General features: G+C 43.9%; 1 protein-coding gene across 2 annotated transcripts in view; it reads left to right on the plus strand.

Moving 5' to 3' along the window:
- The window catches only part of Tfcp2 (transcription factor CP2), a 44,622-nt gene that overhangs the window by 9,519 nt on the left and 22,318 nt on the right, over positions 1 to 12,785 (plus strand). For both annotated transcript variants that reach the window (XM_028874562.2, XM_028874563.2), the window contains exons 2-3: positions 10,244 to 10,395; positions 10,854 to 10,930. In XM_028874562.2, the coding sequence (XP_028730395.1) occupies positions 10,244 to 10,395; positions 10,854 to 10,930 (229 nt within the window). The remainder of the gene's footprint in view (positions 1 to 10,243; positions 10,396 to 10,853; positions 10,931 to 12,785) is intronic.

Consider the following 12,785-nt stretch of genomic DNA (forward strand, 5'->3'; position numbering starts at 1 on the left):
AAGACCCCCTTGGGGTTCTATATCAGATATTTACATTACAATTCATAATAGTAGAAAAATTACAGTTATGAAGTAGTAATGAAATAATTTTATGGTTGTGGGTCACCACAACATGAGGAACTATATTAAAGGTTTGCAGCATTAGGAAGGCTGAGAACCACTGATTTAGGATGATGTTGGCTGTGGGTTCCTTGTATGTAGCTTTTATTATTTTGAAGTATGTTTCCTCTAAGCCCTACATTCTCTAGGACCTTTATTATCAAGGTATGCTGGATTTTATAAAGGGCTTTTTCTGCATCTCTTGAAATGATCATGTGAGTTTTGTCTTTAGGTCTATGAATGTGGTTTATTGCATTTATTGACTTGTATATGTTGAACCATCCCTGCATTTCAGGCGTAAAGCCTACTTGGTCATGGTGTATAATCTTTTTGATATATTCTGTTTGGAAGTATTTTATTATGTATTTTTGAGTCTGTGTTCATCAGGGCTATTCGCCTATAGTTTTCTCTTTTTCTGTTGCATCTTTCCCTGGTTGAGGATCAGTCTGACACAGTAGGAGTTTGGGAGTGCTCCTTCTGTTTCCTTCCTTTCTTCTTTATTTTAATAGTTGAAGAAGGACTGACTGTAGATCTTTGACTATCTTACAGAATTCTGCTATGAATCCATCTGACCCTCAACTTTTTTTTTTTTCATAGTTGGAAGGTTTTTTCACTATTTCAATCTCCCCATTTGTTATGGGTCTGTTTAGGTTGTTGACTTCTTGGTTTCTACAATTGGCTGATTCTTTGCATTGTTTTCTTTGTTTCTGTTTTGTTGATTTCTGCTCTGATATTATTTCTTGCCACCAACTGGGTTTGAATTTGTTTTGTTCTTGTTTTTCCAGTTTTTTTTTTTTTTTTTTTGAGTTTCATCATTAAGCTATTTATCTGTACTCTTTCTGGTTTGTGTAATGTGGGCGTGTAGAATGGATTTCTCATGGAGGACTGTCTGCAGGATGTCTTTGTTTTCATCTTCAGTTAGTTCCAGGGAGTTTTTTTCTTTCTTGATTCCTTTGACCCACTCGTAATTTAGTAATGAGTTGTTTAATCTCCATGAATTTGCATATTTATGAGAGGATTTTTTTCTTTTTTTTTTTTAAGATTTTATTTATTTATTTATTTTTATTGTGTATACAGCATATATGACAGCTGGCCAGAAGAGGGCACCAGATCTCACTACAGATGGTTGTGAGCCACCATGTGGTTGCTGGGAATTGAACTCAGGACCTCTGGAAGAGCAGTCAGTGCTCTTAACCTCTGAGCCATCTCTCCAGCCCCCGAGAGGATTTTTTTTTTTTTTTTTTTTTTTTGCTGCCAATTTTAAGTTGGATTGCACTGTGGTCAGATAGGATACAGGGAGTGATTTCAGTCTTTTTGAATTTGGGAAGATTTGTTTTGTGTCCCAGAATGCGGTCTGTTTTAGAAAAGCTTCCATGTGCTGCTGAATAGAATGTGTATTCTTGTATTCTGTTAAGTTCATTTGAAGTCTGATGTCATTTATTTCTGATGTTTCTTCTTTCCTTTCTGTCCAAATGACCTGTCTATTGGAGAGAGTGGAGTATTGAAATCAACTATTAATGGATTGATGTTAACATTTTTCATGAGATTAGGTGTACATGTGTTTTGGATAGTGATGTCTTCTTGGCTAACTGTCCCTGAGTGGAGTGGAGTGTCCCTCGTGGTCTCTTTTGATTAGTTTAGGTTGAAGTCTGTTTTGTCAGACAATAGGATAGCAACGCCTGCTTGATTAGAGTGCTTTGTTCATCCCTTGTACTCCAAGGCAGTACCTATGTTTCTTTCTTTCTTTCTTCCTTCCTTCCTTTTCCTTCTTTTTCTTTTGGTTTTTCAAGGCAGGGTCTCTTGTATCCCAGACTGGCCATGAGCTCACTGTGTAGTAGAGGATGATCCGAACTACTATATATTTTTTAACATTTATTTATTTATTTGTGTGTATGTGTGTTTGATGACAAGTGCTTCTGTCTGCTGAGCCATTTCACTAGGCTGCCTGAACGTCTGGTCTTCCTGCCTTTCCCTCTTAAGTGTAGGCTATAGGAATGTTCTGCCATGCCTAGTTTACGCTACAGACCAAACACAGGGTCTCGTGCATGCTGGAGAAGCACTCGACCAGCTGATCCACATTTCCAGCACCCATCTCATCCTTTAACAATTGAACTTTCTATACCTTATGTTTGATTAAAGATAGGCCAAATTGGCGAGGCATAGTGGCAGACACCTTTAATCTCAGCACTCGGGAGGCAAAGGCAGGTGGATCTCTGTGAGTTCCAGGACAGGCTGGGCTGTGTAGAAAGATGGTCTCAAAAAACAAAGAACAAACAGAAAATGATATGCCAAACTGACAACAGTATATATAGCACTGATTCTGCAGAATTGAAACAGAAGTATAAAATCCCATCAGTAATATTTACTAAGCACACGTGAGTCTTAGGGTTTCTACTGTTGTGAAGAGACACCATGACCATGGCAACTCTTGTAAAGGAAAACGTTTAATTGAGGGGGCCTGCTTACAGTTCAGAGGTTCAGTCCATTATCATCTTAACGGGGAGCATGGCAGCATGCAGGCGGAAGAGGTGCTGGAGACGGAGCTGAAAGTCCTACGTCTTGCAGGCAACAGGAAGTCAACTGAGACACTGGGTGGTGTCCTGAGCATAGGAAACCTCAAAGCCCGCCCCCACAGTGACACACTTCCTCTAACAAGGTTATCCCCACTCCAACAAAGCCACACCTCCTAATAGTGCCACTCCCTATGAGATTATGGGGGCCAAATACATTCAAACTATCACAACATAGAAGTCATCACTTCACATAGCTTCACTGAAATGATTAAATGAATGAAGCAATTTGATAATGTAATAAAATGCTTACTTACACATTGGCAGAAACTACAGAGAGTCTACCAGAATGGCTTTTCCTAATTTGTAATCAGCTTACCCTTGAGAACAGAGCAGACTTTCCCCTGGCTTTAGCATATATTAGTTATACGTAATAGGTTTTCTTCTGACATGCTCATTTTGATAATTTTCACCCTGCATTGCTCTCTTGTACTCCCACTGATCTTTCCCCTCTTTCCAGCTAATCCTGCTTTCATGTCATGTGTGTGAGTATGTGACAAGAGCTGGTGTCTTAGTCAGGGCTACCATTGCTGTGAGGAAACACCATGACCAAAGCAACCTGGGGAGGAAAGGGTTTATTTGGCTTCCACATCATCAAAGGAAGTCGGAGAAGGAACTTAAGCAGGGCAGGATCCTGGAGGCAGGAGCTGATGCAGAGGCCATGGAGGATGCTGCTTACTGGCTTGCTTCCCATGGCTTACTCAGCCTGCTTTCTTACAGAACCCAGGACCACCAGCCCAGGGATGTCACCACCACATGCCCTACAGGCTTGCCTGCAGCCTGATCTAATGGAGCCTTTTTTTCAATTGAGGTTCCCTCCCCACTGATGACTCTAGCTTGTGTCAAATTGACATAAAGCTAGCCAGTACACTGGCTTTTATACTTCCAAATTGGTTTTATTTTGAATGCATTTTGTTTAAGAGTACTGGCTGCCCTTTCAGAGTTACTGAGTTCAATTCCCAGCAACTACATGATGGCTCACAACTATCTATAATGGGATCTGGTGCCCTCTTCTGGCATGCAGGCATACATGCAGATAGAGCACTCATACCTAAAAAAGAAAATACATAAATAAATAAAACTAAAAAAAAAAAAAAAAAAGAAGTAGGGGCCTTGGACTGTGTTTACCAGGGATCTTTAGTCTGCATCTCTAGGATTGTGAAACTGGATGTTCTTTTGCTCCAGCAATAAAGACTTGTAGTATAGAAAAACATAGGTAACTCTAGAATGTAAAATCTCTGATGAAGGGCTGGAAGGGTTGCTCAGTAGGTACAGGCGCTCACTGCTAAGTCTAATAACCCGAGTTGTGTCCCTGGAAACCACATGATGGAGGAGAGAACAGACTCCAGAAAGTTGTCCTTTCTCCCTCAGACGTGCAGTGTGTGTGTGTGTGTGTGTGTGTGTGTGTGTGTGTGTGTGTGTGTGTGTGTCTGTGTCTGTGTGTCTGTGTGTCTGTGTCTGTGTCTGTGTGTGTAAATGTAGACATATTTGGGGCAGCTGTACTGCTTTGGTAATTTTAGAATCTCAGCCTTAAATGACAGATCTTTGCTTAGTCATGGAGACTTATGTGGGGTGCCACACAGTGGGGACCAGGGCCTGTTGTTGTATGTTAGCCTACCTAGGCACTGAGCTTGGAGAAAGACAATACCAACCTGCATTAATGAGGGTTGAGCTGTTGCTATGTCAGAATCCAATTTACCTCGATTCCTGGTACTCTTCATTAATCTTTCACAGAAATCAGCAGAGGTGACTGTTTGTCAGAGTAAAGTCTCCCAATGCCTTTTCTCACCTTGCTTTCTGTTTTCTACAGTGTTTGTTGTAGCTGATCTTGAGAATTGTGACAGAGTTCTTTTCTAGAAAACTCCATACTTCTATGGTTTGAAATAGTCTCCAGGGAGCAAGAGTGTTTTTCTCTGACTGATATGCCTAGGAAGCAGAGATTCCCCACCTTACATGCTCATTCTCATTAGGTCTCCTACAGCCCAGACTGGCTCTGAGTTCACGGTCCTCTTCCTTCAGCCTCCTAGTGCTGGGTTAGAGCTGTGCACCATCACACTGGGCTTCTCCACTCTTTTTTTTTTTTTTTTTTTGAAAAGTATTATTTATTTTTATTTTACATGTATGAGTGTTTTGCCGGCATATATGTATGCCCTGTGTGTGTACCTGGTGCCAGTGGGGGCCAGAAAAGGTATTGGATTCCTAGGACTGGAGTTGGAGATGGTTGTGAGCCACCATGGGTGTGCTGGGAATCCAGTCCAAGCAGCTGGTCCTCTTAACCACTGAGCGTTCTCTCCAGCCTCACTTTCCTCTTCTAACTGCATCCATTTGGACAGAATACGTACAGTTACAGGCCTGAGGAAGAGGGAGCGCCTTCCATGTCTGTTCTTCTCAGTACTTCTTAGCTACCGGCAACTTTCATGAAAACTGGTGTGCTGACGCTGGGCTCTGTCCCAGCTCTCGGAGGTGGAGGCAAGAGGATCTCTAGACCAGGGCCAGCTTGGGTTACGTAGGAGATTCTGCCTTTCAATACAGCAGACTGCGTTTCGTGAGCGTGGCACGTGTGAATCTGGCGTTTTATCATGTCGTTTCTCTCCTGCGGTGCTGTGGGTCAAGGCAGAGCCTCACAGACGCCCTGCTCTGCATGGAGCTCTGTCTCCAGCTGTCTCTTCCCTCTTAAGCTGGGCGTGGTTATGTGCTTGCTTGTGACCCCAGGGTGTGTGAGGGATGGGGACAGGCTTGTTAGGCTGGTAGCCACCAGCCTAGCTAGGTTCAGTATGATGTCTTTCTCAAGGGGATAAGGCTGAGAGTGAGAGAGCAGGACCCCGACCTTCTCTGGCCTGCTTCCACAAGTGCACACCCTCCTCTCAGGACAGACCCACCTCATACGCACACATGTGCACAAAAAACATTAAGAAAAGAAAACTCCACAGACAAAAGATGTACTTTTTGAGCTAGGCACACACTTGTAATCCCAGCACTCTGGAAATGAAGGTAGGAAGATCTCTAGATAAAGGCCAGCCTAGGTTACATAATAAACACTCTTAAAAACAAATGCAAAAATTCCTGTAACTTCATCTCCAGGGGATCTCACATCCTCTTCTGGTATCTGAGGGTTCCAGGTGTACATCTGTTGCACATATATATAGAATAAATAAATATTTTTTTAATGTAGACAAACAAAAAGATCAAGTATTTAAATTCTTCAGTACCATCCCCTTTCTCCAAAGGTTTTGTTGTTGTTGTTGTTGTTTTGGGATAGGGTTTTTTTTTGTTTGTCTGTTTGTTTTTTTGAGACAGGGTTTCTCTGTGTAGCTTTGCGCCTTTCCTAGAACTCACTTGGTAGCCCAGGCTGGCCTCGAACTCACAGAGATCCGCCTGGCTCTGCCTCCCGAGTGCTGGGATTAAAGGCGTGCGCCACCACCGCCCGGCTTTGGGGTAGGTTTTTTGTTTGTTTTCTGAAACAGGGTCTCACTGTCTAGCCTTGGCTGGCCTGGAACTATAGACCTGGAGGTCAAGGCCAGCCCTCTGAGTGCCGAGATTAAAAGTATGCACCACCACCACCATACTTGACTATGATTTTTCTTATTTACAAAAAATATTTATCATAGAAAACTTCAAATACATAACAAAGTAAACTTAAGATAATAAGCACCATATACTCAGAGAACCCTGTTTTGGGGCCCTTAACATGAAATTTATCATTTATACCTCTGCCAATTTCCCTTCTTACTCTCAATTTTTTTAAAATAAAAATAATTATTTTTTAGTTTATGTATATGGATGTTTGCATGCATGTATGTGTTCCACGTGTTGTGCCTGGCACCTACGGAGGTCAGAAGAAGGCATTGGATCTCCTGCAACTGGAGTTACAGAAAGTTGTGAGTCACTGTGTGGGTGGTGTCAATTAAACCCTGGTCCTCTGCAAGAGCAGCCAGTGTCCTTAACTGTCCTTAACTGCTAAGTCATCCCTCCAGCCCCTTAAATTCTTTCTTCTCTTCCTTCTCTCCCCCCCTTGTCAATTTTATACATGTATACAGTGTATTTTGATCATGGTCACCTCCATTTCTCTCCCCACTTCCCCAACTCGCATCCTTTTTTTTCCTCAGTGAGTCTGGATAGTTCTGCCTGTGTGCACATGAACTGTGGGATCATCTGCTAGAGCATGGCCACACCCCCAAATACAGATGTCTTGCCCTCTTTCTGAGCCGGCAGGGTAGCTCCTCAGCCAGCCCTGGCCCTGTGCACCTCCCCATGCGTGCTGGAGTCTTGACTGGCCTGATCTCATCTGAGTCTCACGCTAACCACAGCTGCTGTGGATCTCATGAGGGCAACAGCCATGTCATGTCCAGAAGACAGCATTTCAGAGCACTTCTTTGTGTCTCTTACATGTTTTTCTGCCTCCTGTGATATGTCCTGAGCCTGGGGATGGGGGTTTGTATGAATGTCCTGTTTAGTGAGTACAGTCACTGATTCTCAGCGCTTTGACCAGTTGTGACTTTCTTCTGTATTGACTGTTGCCTGCTGTAAAAAGCTTCAGTGACAAAGGGTGATTGCAGCACAGATCTATGACTATAAATACAATACTTAGAAAGCAGTTTGACTGCATGGCCATTTAGCAGAACAGCAATAGGAGGTTCCCCGAGGGCCTGTGACCACCTCACTCCTAGGCTTCCGACCAGACAGACGCACAGCACAGGTGTGACTTCCCTCCTGTGGAGCAGCTGTCCCATCTAGTCAGAAAGCACTTGGTTGCCACCATCACCTGCATGCCGTCATTCCACCACTGGGCACATCTTCCTGGGCAGGTCCAGGGCTGACAGGAAGACGACTGATAACTTTTCTCCCCAGCGGCCACATAGCACCTTCCAGCCCCATGAAAGCGGGCCGGGAGCTTTGTGACCAGTTCCAGATTGATGTTTCTGTATCGTTCAGTGAAAATGTGTGGTGTCTTCAGCAGCAGGGTCTCATCATCTAGTTATGGGCAATGAAGAGCAATGTCAGTAGCCTGTGGTGTTTTGGGGGCCTCCGTAGACTCCCTGACTAATCATTCTTTAGGGATCCCATGACGGTGTGTAGGGTGTCTCTGTTCAAACTCCTTAAGTTTTCCCCTCCTTTTTCTAAAGTTGTATCATTGTACATTTCCACTGGTAGATTTTGAGGTCTCATTCATTTTTTAAAAAAATATTTATTATGCATACAGTGGTCTGTCTGCATGTATGCCTTCATGCCAGAAGAGGGTGCCAGATCTCATTGTAGATGGCTGTGACCCACCATGTGGGTGCTGGGAATTGAACTCAGGACCTCTGGAAGAGGAGCCAGTGCTCTTAACCTCTGAGCCATTTCTACAGCCCGAGTTCTTGTTCATTTAAATCTTGGTGTTCTGGTGTGTACATATTCTTCAGAGGAAATTGAAATACATTTTATTTTGAGAGTTTTATGATTTGTCTTCAGATAATTGGAAATGCACTATGATTTGGTAGATTCTAAGAACACTTAAGCCGGGCAGTGGTAGCGCACACCTTTAATCCCAGCACTTGGGAGGCAGAGGCAGGTGGATCTCTGTGAGTTTGAGGCCAGCCTGGGCTACAGAGTGAGTTCAAGAAAGACGCAAGGCTACACAGAGAAACCTTGTCTTGAAAAACCAAAAAAAAAAAAAAAAAAAAAAAACATTTAAAACACAAACTAGAGTGACTGTTCATCAAGATTCAGAGTAATACCCACAATATCTAAGGTTAAAGTTTGTGAGAGAAAGATTTTGCTGATTGTTTACATCTATTTTATTATTTTATGGTTTCCAAAATATTTCTTTTGTGTGTATGTACAAAATATGTATTTGTTCTTGATCTGTTTTGAGATAGTATCTACAGTGTAGGCCAAGCTGGCCATGAACTCACAGATGTGCCTCAGCATCCTGGTAGCTGAGATAGGCATAAGCAGACTTTCTTGTGACTTTTAAGGAATTATAGATATTGTAGCTGGGTGTGACAGTGAAAGGTAAAGATAATAATGTCAGGACTTCAAGGATGTAACTCTAGTTCCAGGGGATCTTAGACCCTCTTCTGGCCTCGACAGACGCCAAACATGCAATGCACACTAGTTAAAACACCCATACACATAAAATCAAAAAACAAAACAAAGCTGGGTGGTGGTGGTGCACATCCTGTGAGTTCCAGGCCAGCCTGGTCTACAGAGTGAGATCCAGGTCATCCAGGACTGTCTTGAAAAACCAAAACCAAACAGACAAAACAGCAGAAACAAGTTGTTTAAGTCCTGTAGTGATATATTGTGTACCCTAATAAAATTTGCCTGAAGATCAGAGGACAGAACAAACCACTAGATTAAACAAAGAAGCCAGGCAGTGATGGCATACACCTTTAATCCTAGCACTCGGGAGGCCGAGATCTGTCTGGATCTCTTGAGTTCAAAGCCACCCTGGACTAGATGAGATGATTTCAGTCTAGGAGAGAAACAAGCCAGGCAGTGGTGGCACACACCTTTAATCCCAGTATTTGGAAGTCACACCCCTTTAATCCTAGCATTAGGAAGGTTGAGACAGGAAATGATGACTGGGCAGAGAAAGTTATATAAGGCATGAGGAGACAGGAACTGAAGACCTTTTCAGGCTGAGGAGTCCTAGAAGTAAGAGGTGGCTTGTTCCTTTGTCTCTCTGATCTTTCAGCATCCACCCCAATATTTGGTTTGGGGTTTTTTATTAAAAGACCATTTAGTAATTCATACTACAAAGTCCTTAGCGTAGATTAGCTCATGTGTTTATTACTGTAGTTGCTTTTGAGACCAAATGCATCTCGGAGTGTTGCTTAAACAGTACCCAGTGCTGGATAGTGAATAAAGAACAACTTTACTTAGTGCACTGTTCGGGGATTGGCCAGCCAGGTATTGGCACCTGCTCTGCTCTGTTTAGGGGTACTTGGCAGGTAGCATCACACACGGAGTTAGAGAAGGCCCTTATAAAACGCCATGCTGTCAGGAACTGGGCTCCACAGGACTCTGCGTCTCTCTTAGCGTGCAGCCCCCTCAGCCTTGTGTTTGGTTCATTTCCAACAATTCTGCTGTCTCAGTGTCACCACATGAGGGGCAAACACACAGCTTTGGGGAGACTGCCCATTGCTAACCCCTGGCTCAGACACCCTAGACTTGCATTTTCTGTGAGTCCTGTAACACAGGCTTGACATGCATGTGCTATCAGAGGATGTTGTCATTAATTACGTTCTTGGTCGGAGGATGTCACAGTAATGTTGGAGGTGGTTTGGACAAAGTTTCACCAAGTAAATAGTGTTCATGGCGCCGGGCAGTGTTGGCGCACGCCTTTAATCCCAGCACTCGGGAGGCAGAGCCAGGCGGATCTCTGTGAGTTTGAGGCCAGCCTGGTCTCAAAAGCAAGTTCCAGGAAAGACGCAAAGCTACACAGAGAAACCTTGTCTCGAAAAACCAAAAAAAAAAAATAGTGTTCATGGCTTTTCAAAGACTTCTGTGGCTAATTCTTTTATTAAGTTGAGTGAATCTGCTTTTGTATCTTTATCAGATATTAATAGAAGTCGTTTGTTTTATTTTAGTGATGTCCTTGCGTTGCCCATTTTTAAGCAAGAAGAGTCAAGTTTGCCTCTCGACAACGAGAATGAAATCCTGCCTTTTCAGTATGTGCTGTGCGCGGCCACCTCTCCAGCGGTGAAACTCCACGATGAAACCCTGACCTATCTCAACCAAGGTCAGATGTTTTCTCACTTCCCGGACAGTGGAGACTGCTGGGCCTAGGACGTGTGACTGTAGATACTTAGGTGACAGAGGGTAGACCTGTGTAGTGTGACCTGTCACTCTAGAGCCTTATGAGATGGTGTCACCGACTCATTTTGTCTGTCTGCCCATTTCCAGTTCATGACCCTTGGTTATCACTCTATAACTATAACTAGAATTATTAGTATTACTCTACCCAGCCGTGGACAGGTTGCTTTGACTTTGTGTTTTACTTTCCTTATTGGTAAAAATGGGGTTGATGATAACTCAGAAAGTTGTGTCTGTTACGTGTAATAGGGTAGGAAAGTGCCGGCACAGTGCCAGCCACTGTTTGGTACTAATAGTGTTATTTGTACATTCGGCAACTGTGTTCTTTTTCCCTGCGTCTGGATAAGTGAATTGTGATAGGTGTAATTTGTAATTTTCTTCTAGGACAGTCTTATGAAATCCGAATGTTAGACAATAGGAAACTTGGAGAACTTCCAGAAATCAATGGCAAGTTGGTGAAGGTAAAACAAGCAACCTGTTCTTCCACATCAAAGCTTTCGCTGCTCCTTTCAGTTTTTCCTGTGCTTGTTTTCTTGGCAAAGTCTCGTTATCTATTCTAGGCTGGCCTGAATCCTGGATCCTGCCCCAGCTTAGCAGAGGGTAATGCTGGGATTCCGGGAATGTGCCATCAATCATAGATAGCTGTTAGTCCTTTTCTTTCCGTTTCATATTCTTTCAGATCCTTACAGGCAGGGCTCGAAGATACCTTTTTGTCAGACTGAGAGATAAACTGAGAATCTTCAGGGTCAGATTAAGCCTTGCTGTTCACATGGAGTTTTTAATTAAGTAACTGTGTGGCTGTGCGTGTGTACACATGCCACAGTCTGAGTGTGGAGGTCAGAGGACATCTTGAGGGAGTCAGTTTTCTCTTCCTACCACGTGGGTTCCAGGGTTTGAATTCAGGGTTGTCCGTCTTACCTGCTCAGCCATCTTGCTGGGCTTCATGGGTTTCTCAGAGTTGCGGAAGACTTGCCAGTCCTTGTCAGGACAGCTTCCTAGTGGAGTTGTTTTGGGTGGTAGAAATCAGCTCCCTAAGGATTTTAATTTTAATGATAATTTTGTGTGTATGTGGTGCTGGGGATCGAAGCCAGAGCCTATTGTATGTTGAGCAGATCTCTGCCACTGAGCTACATGCACCCCCAGCTGTTCCTTAAGGGTTAGGTTTCTGGTTCTTTGGCTACCCGGGCTTATAACAGGGAAAGCAGAAACTGCTGTCAATGCCTCTCCTTTCGTCTTGTTGCATCCCGGATGTGAGCTGAGTCCGCAGCAGTTTACTGGGGTCACCACGGAAAAGGGCTCAGAGTTCTCACTTCTGACCTGTGCAGTCTGACCTGAAGATAAGGGCAGCCCAGGAGCCAACAGTGTGTCCAACAGTGCGACAAGGATGCTGACTTCAGTAAATGGGATGGATGGGTTGTCTAGGAGTGCCTACCCACTGCAGGAGATGGTGCATGCTCTGTCTAAAGATCTATATACGATCTAAATAAAGATAAATAAATAAATAAATAAAGATCTGTCTAAGATCTAAATAAAGATCTATAGCAGAACCAGAACCCAACAGCTCCCGTTGATGAATAGCGTTTGCTTTGTGGACTGGTGGTAAGGATTTGGAGAACTCACAGCAAACTTGGTACAGGAGTTCATCAGCCACTTTAAAAGTATGGGGGAGGGTGGTAGTTACCCCCACAAAGTCAGAATAACAGGAAAGTTGCCGGGAGTAGCCTTAAGACCCTCGGTATTTACAGGTTGTGTTTAGGATTGGCAAGTGGGTCCTCGTATGTGTCGTACAGACCCGAGGATTAGGTTGGCAGGATGGCTCAGCAGGCGGAAGCTCTTGCTGCCAGGGGTAGGCAACTTGAATTCCGTCCTCCACACCTACTTGGTGTAAGGACTCTGGTGTGTGTGCATACACTCCCCCACTAAGGAAATAAAGAAGGAAATTTAAGACTCACAAAGAAGAAAAAGTACTTCCCATGGTGGTTATGGTGGCACAGTGGTTGGAGACTGTTCAAGGCTGGAGCCGGCTGTGTAGTGAGCTGGAGACCAGGCTAGGCTACCTAGTGAGAGCCTCTCAGCTTCACTTAGGAGTCCGACAGCAGCTCAAGTATATTCTCAGCTAACTGTAAAAATGATGTGTGATCCCAGCGCTTGGGAGGCTGAGGAAGGAGGAGGATCCAGAATCTGATGCCAGGGCTAGAGATGGCTCATTGGCTAAAAGCACGTGCTGCCCAGCCTGCCACCCTGACTGTGAGTCCTGGGTGGAAGGAGAGAGGCGTCTCCCTCACTCTGTCTGCTGCCTTGATTCCTGTGGTACGT

Source organism: Peromyscus leucopus, chromosome 20 (assembly GCF_004664715.2).
Source record: "Peromyscus leucopus breed LL Stock chromosome 20, UCI_PerLeu_2.1, whole genome shotgun sequence".
In the NCBI taxonomy this organism is placed as follows: domain Eukaryota; kingdom Metazoa; phylum Chordata; class Mammalia; order Rodentia; family Cricetidae; genus Peromyscus; species Peromyscus leucopus.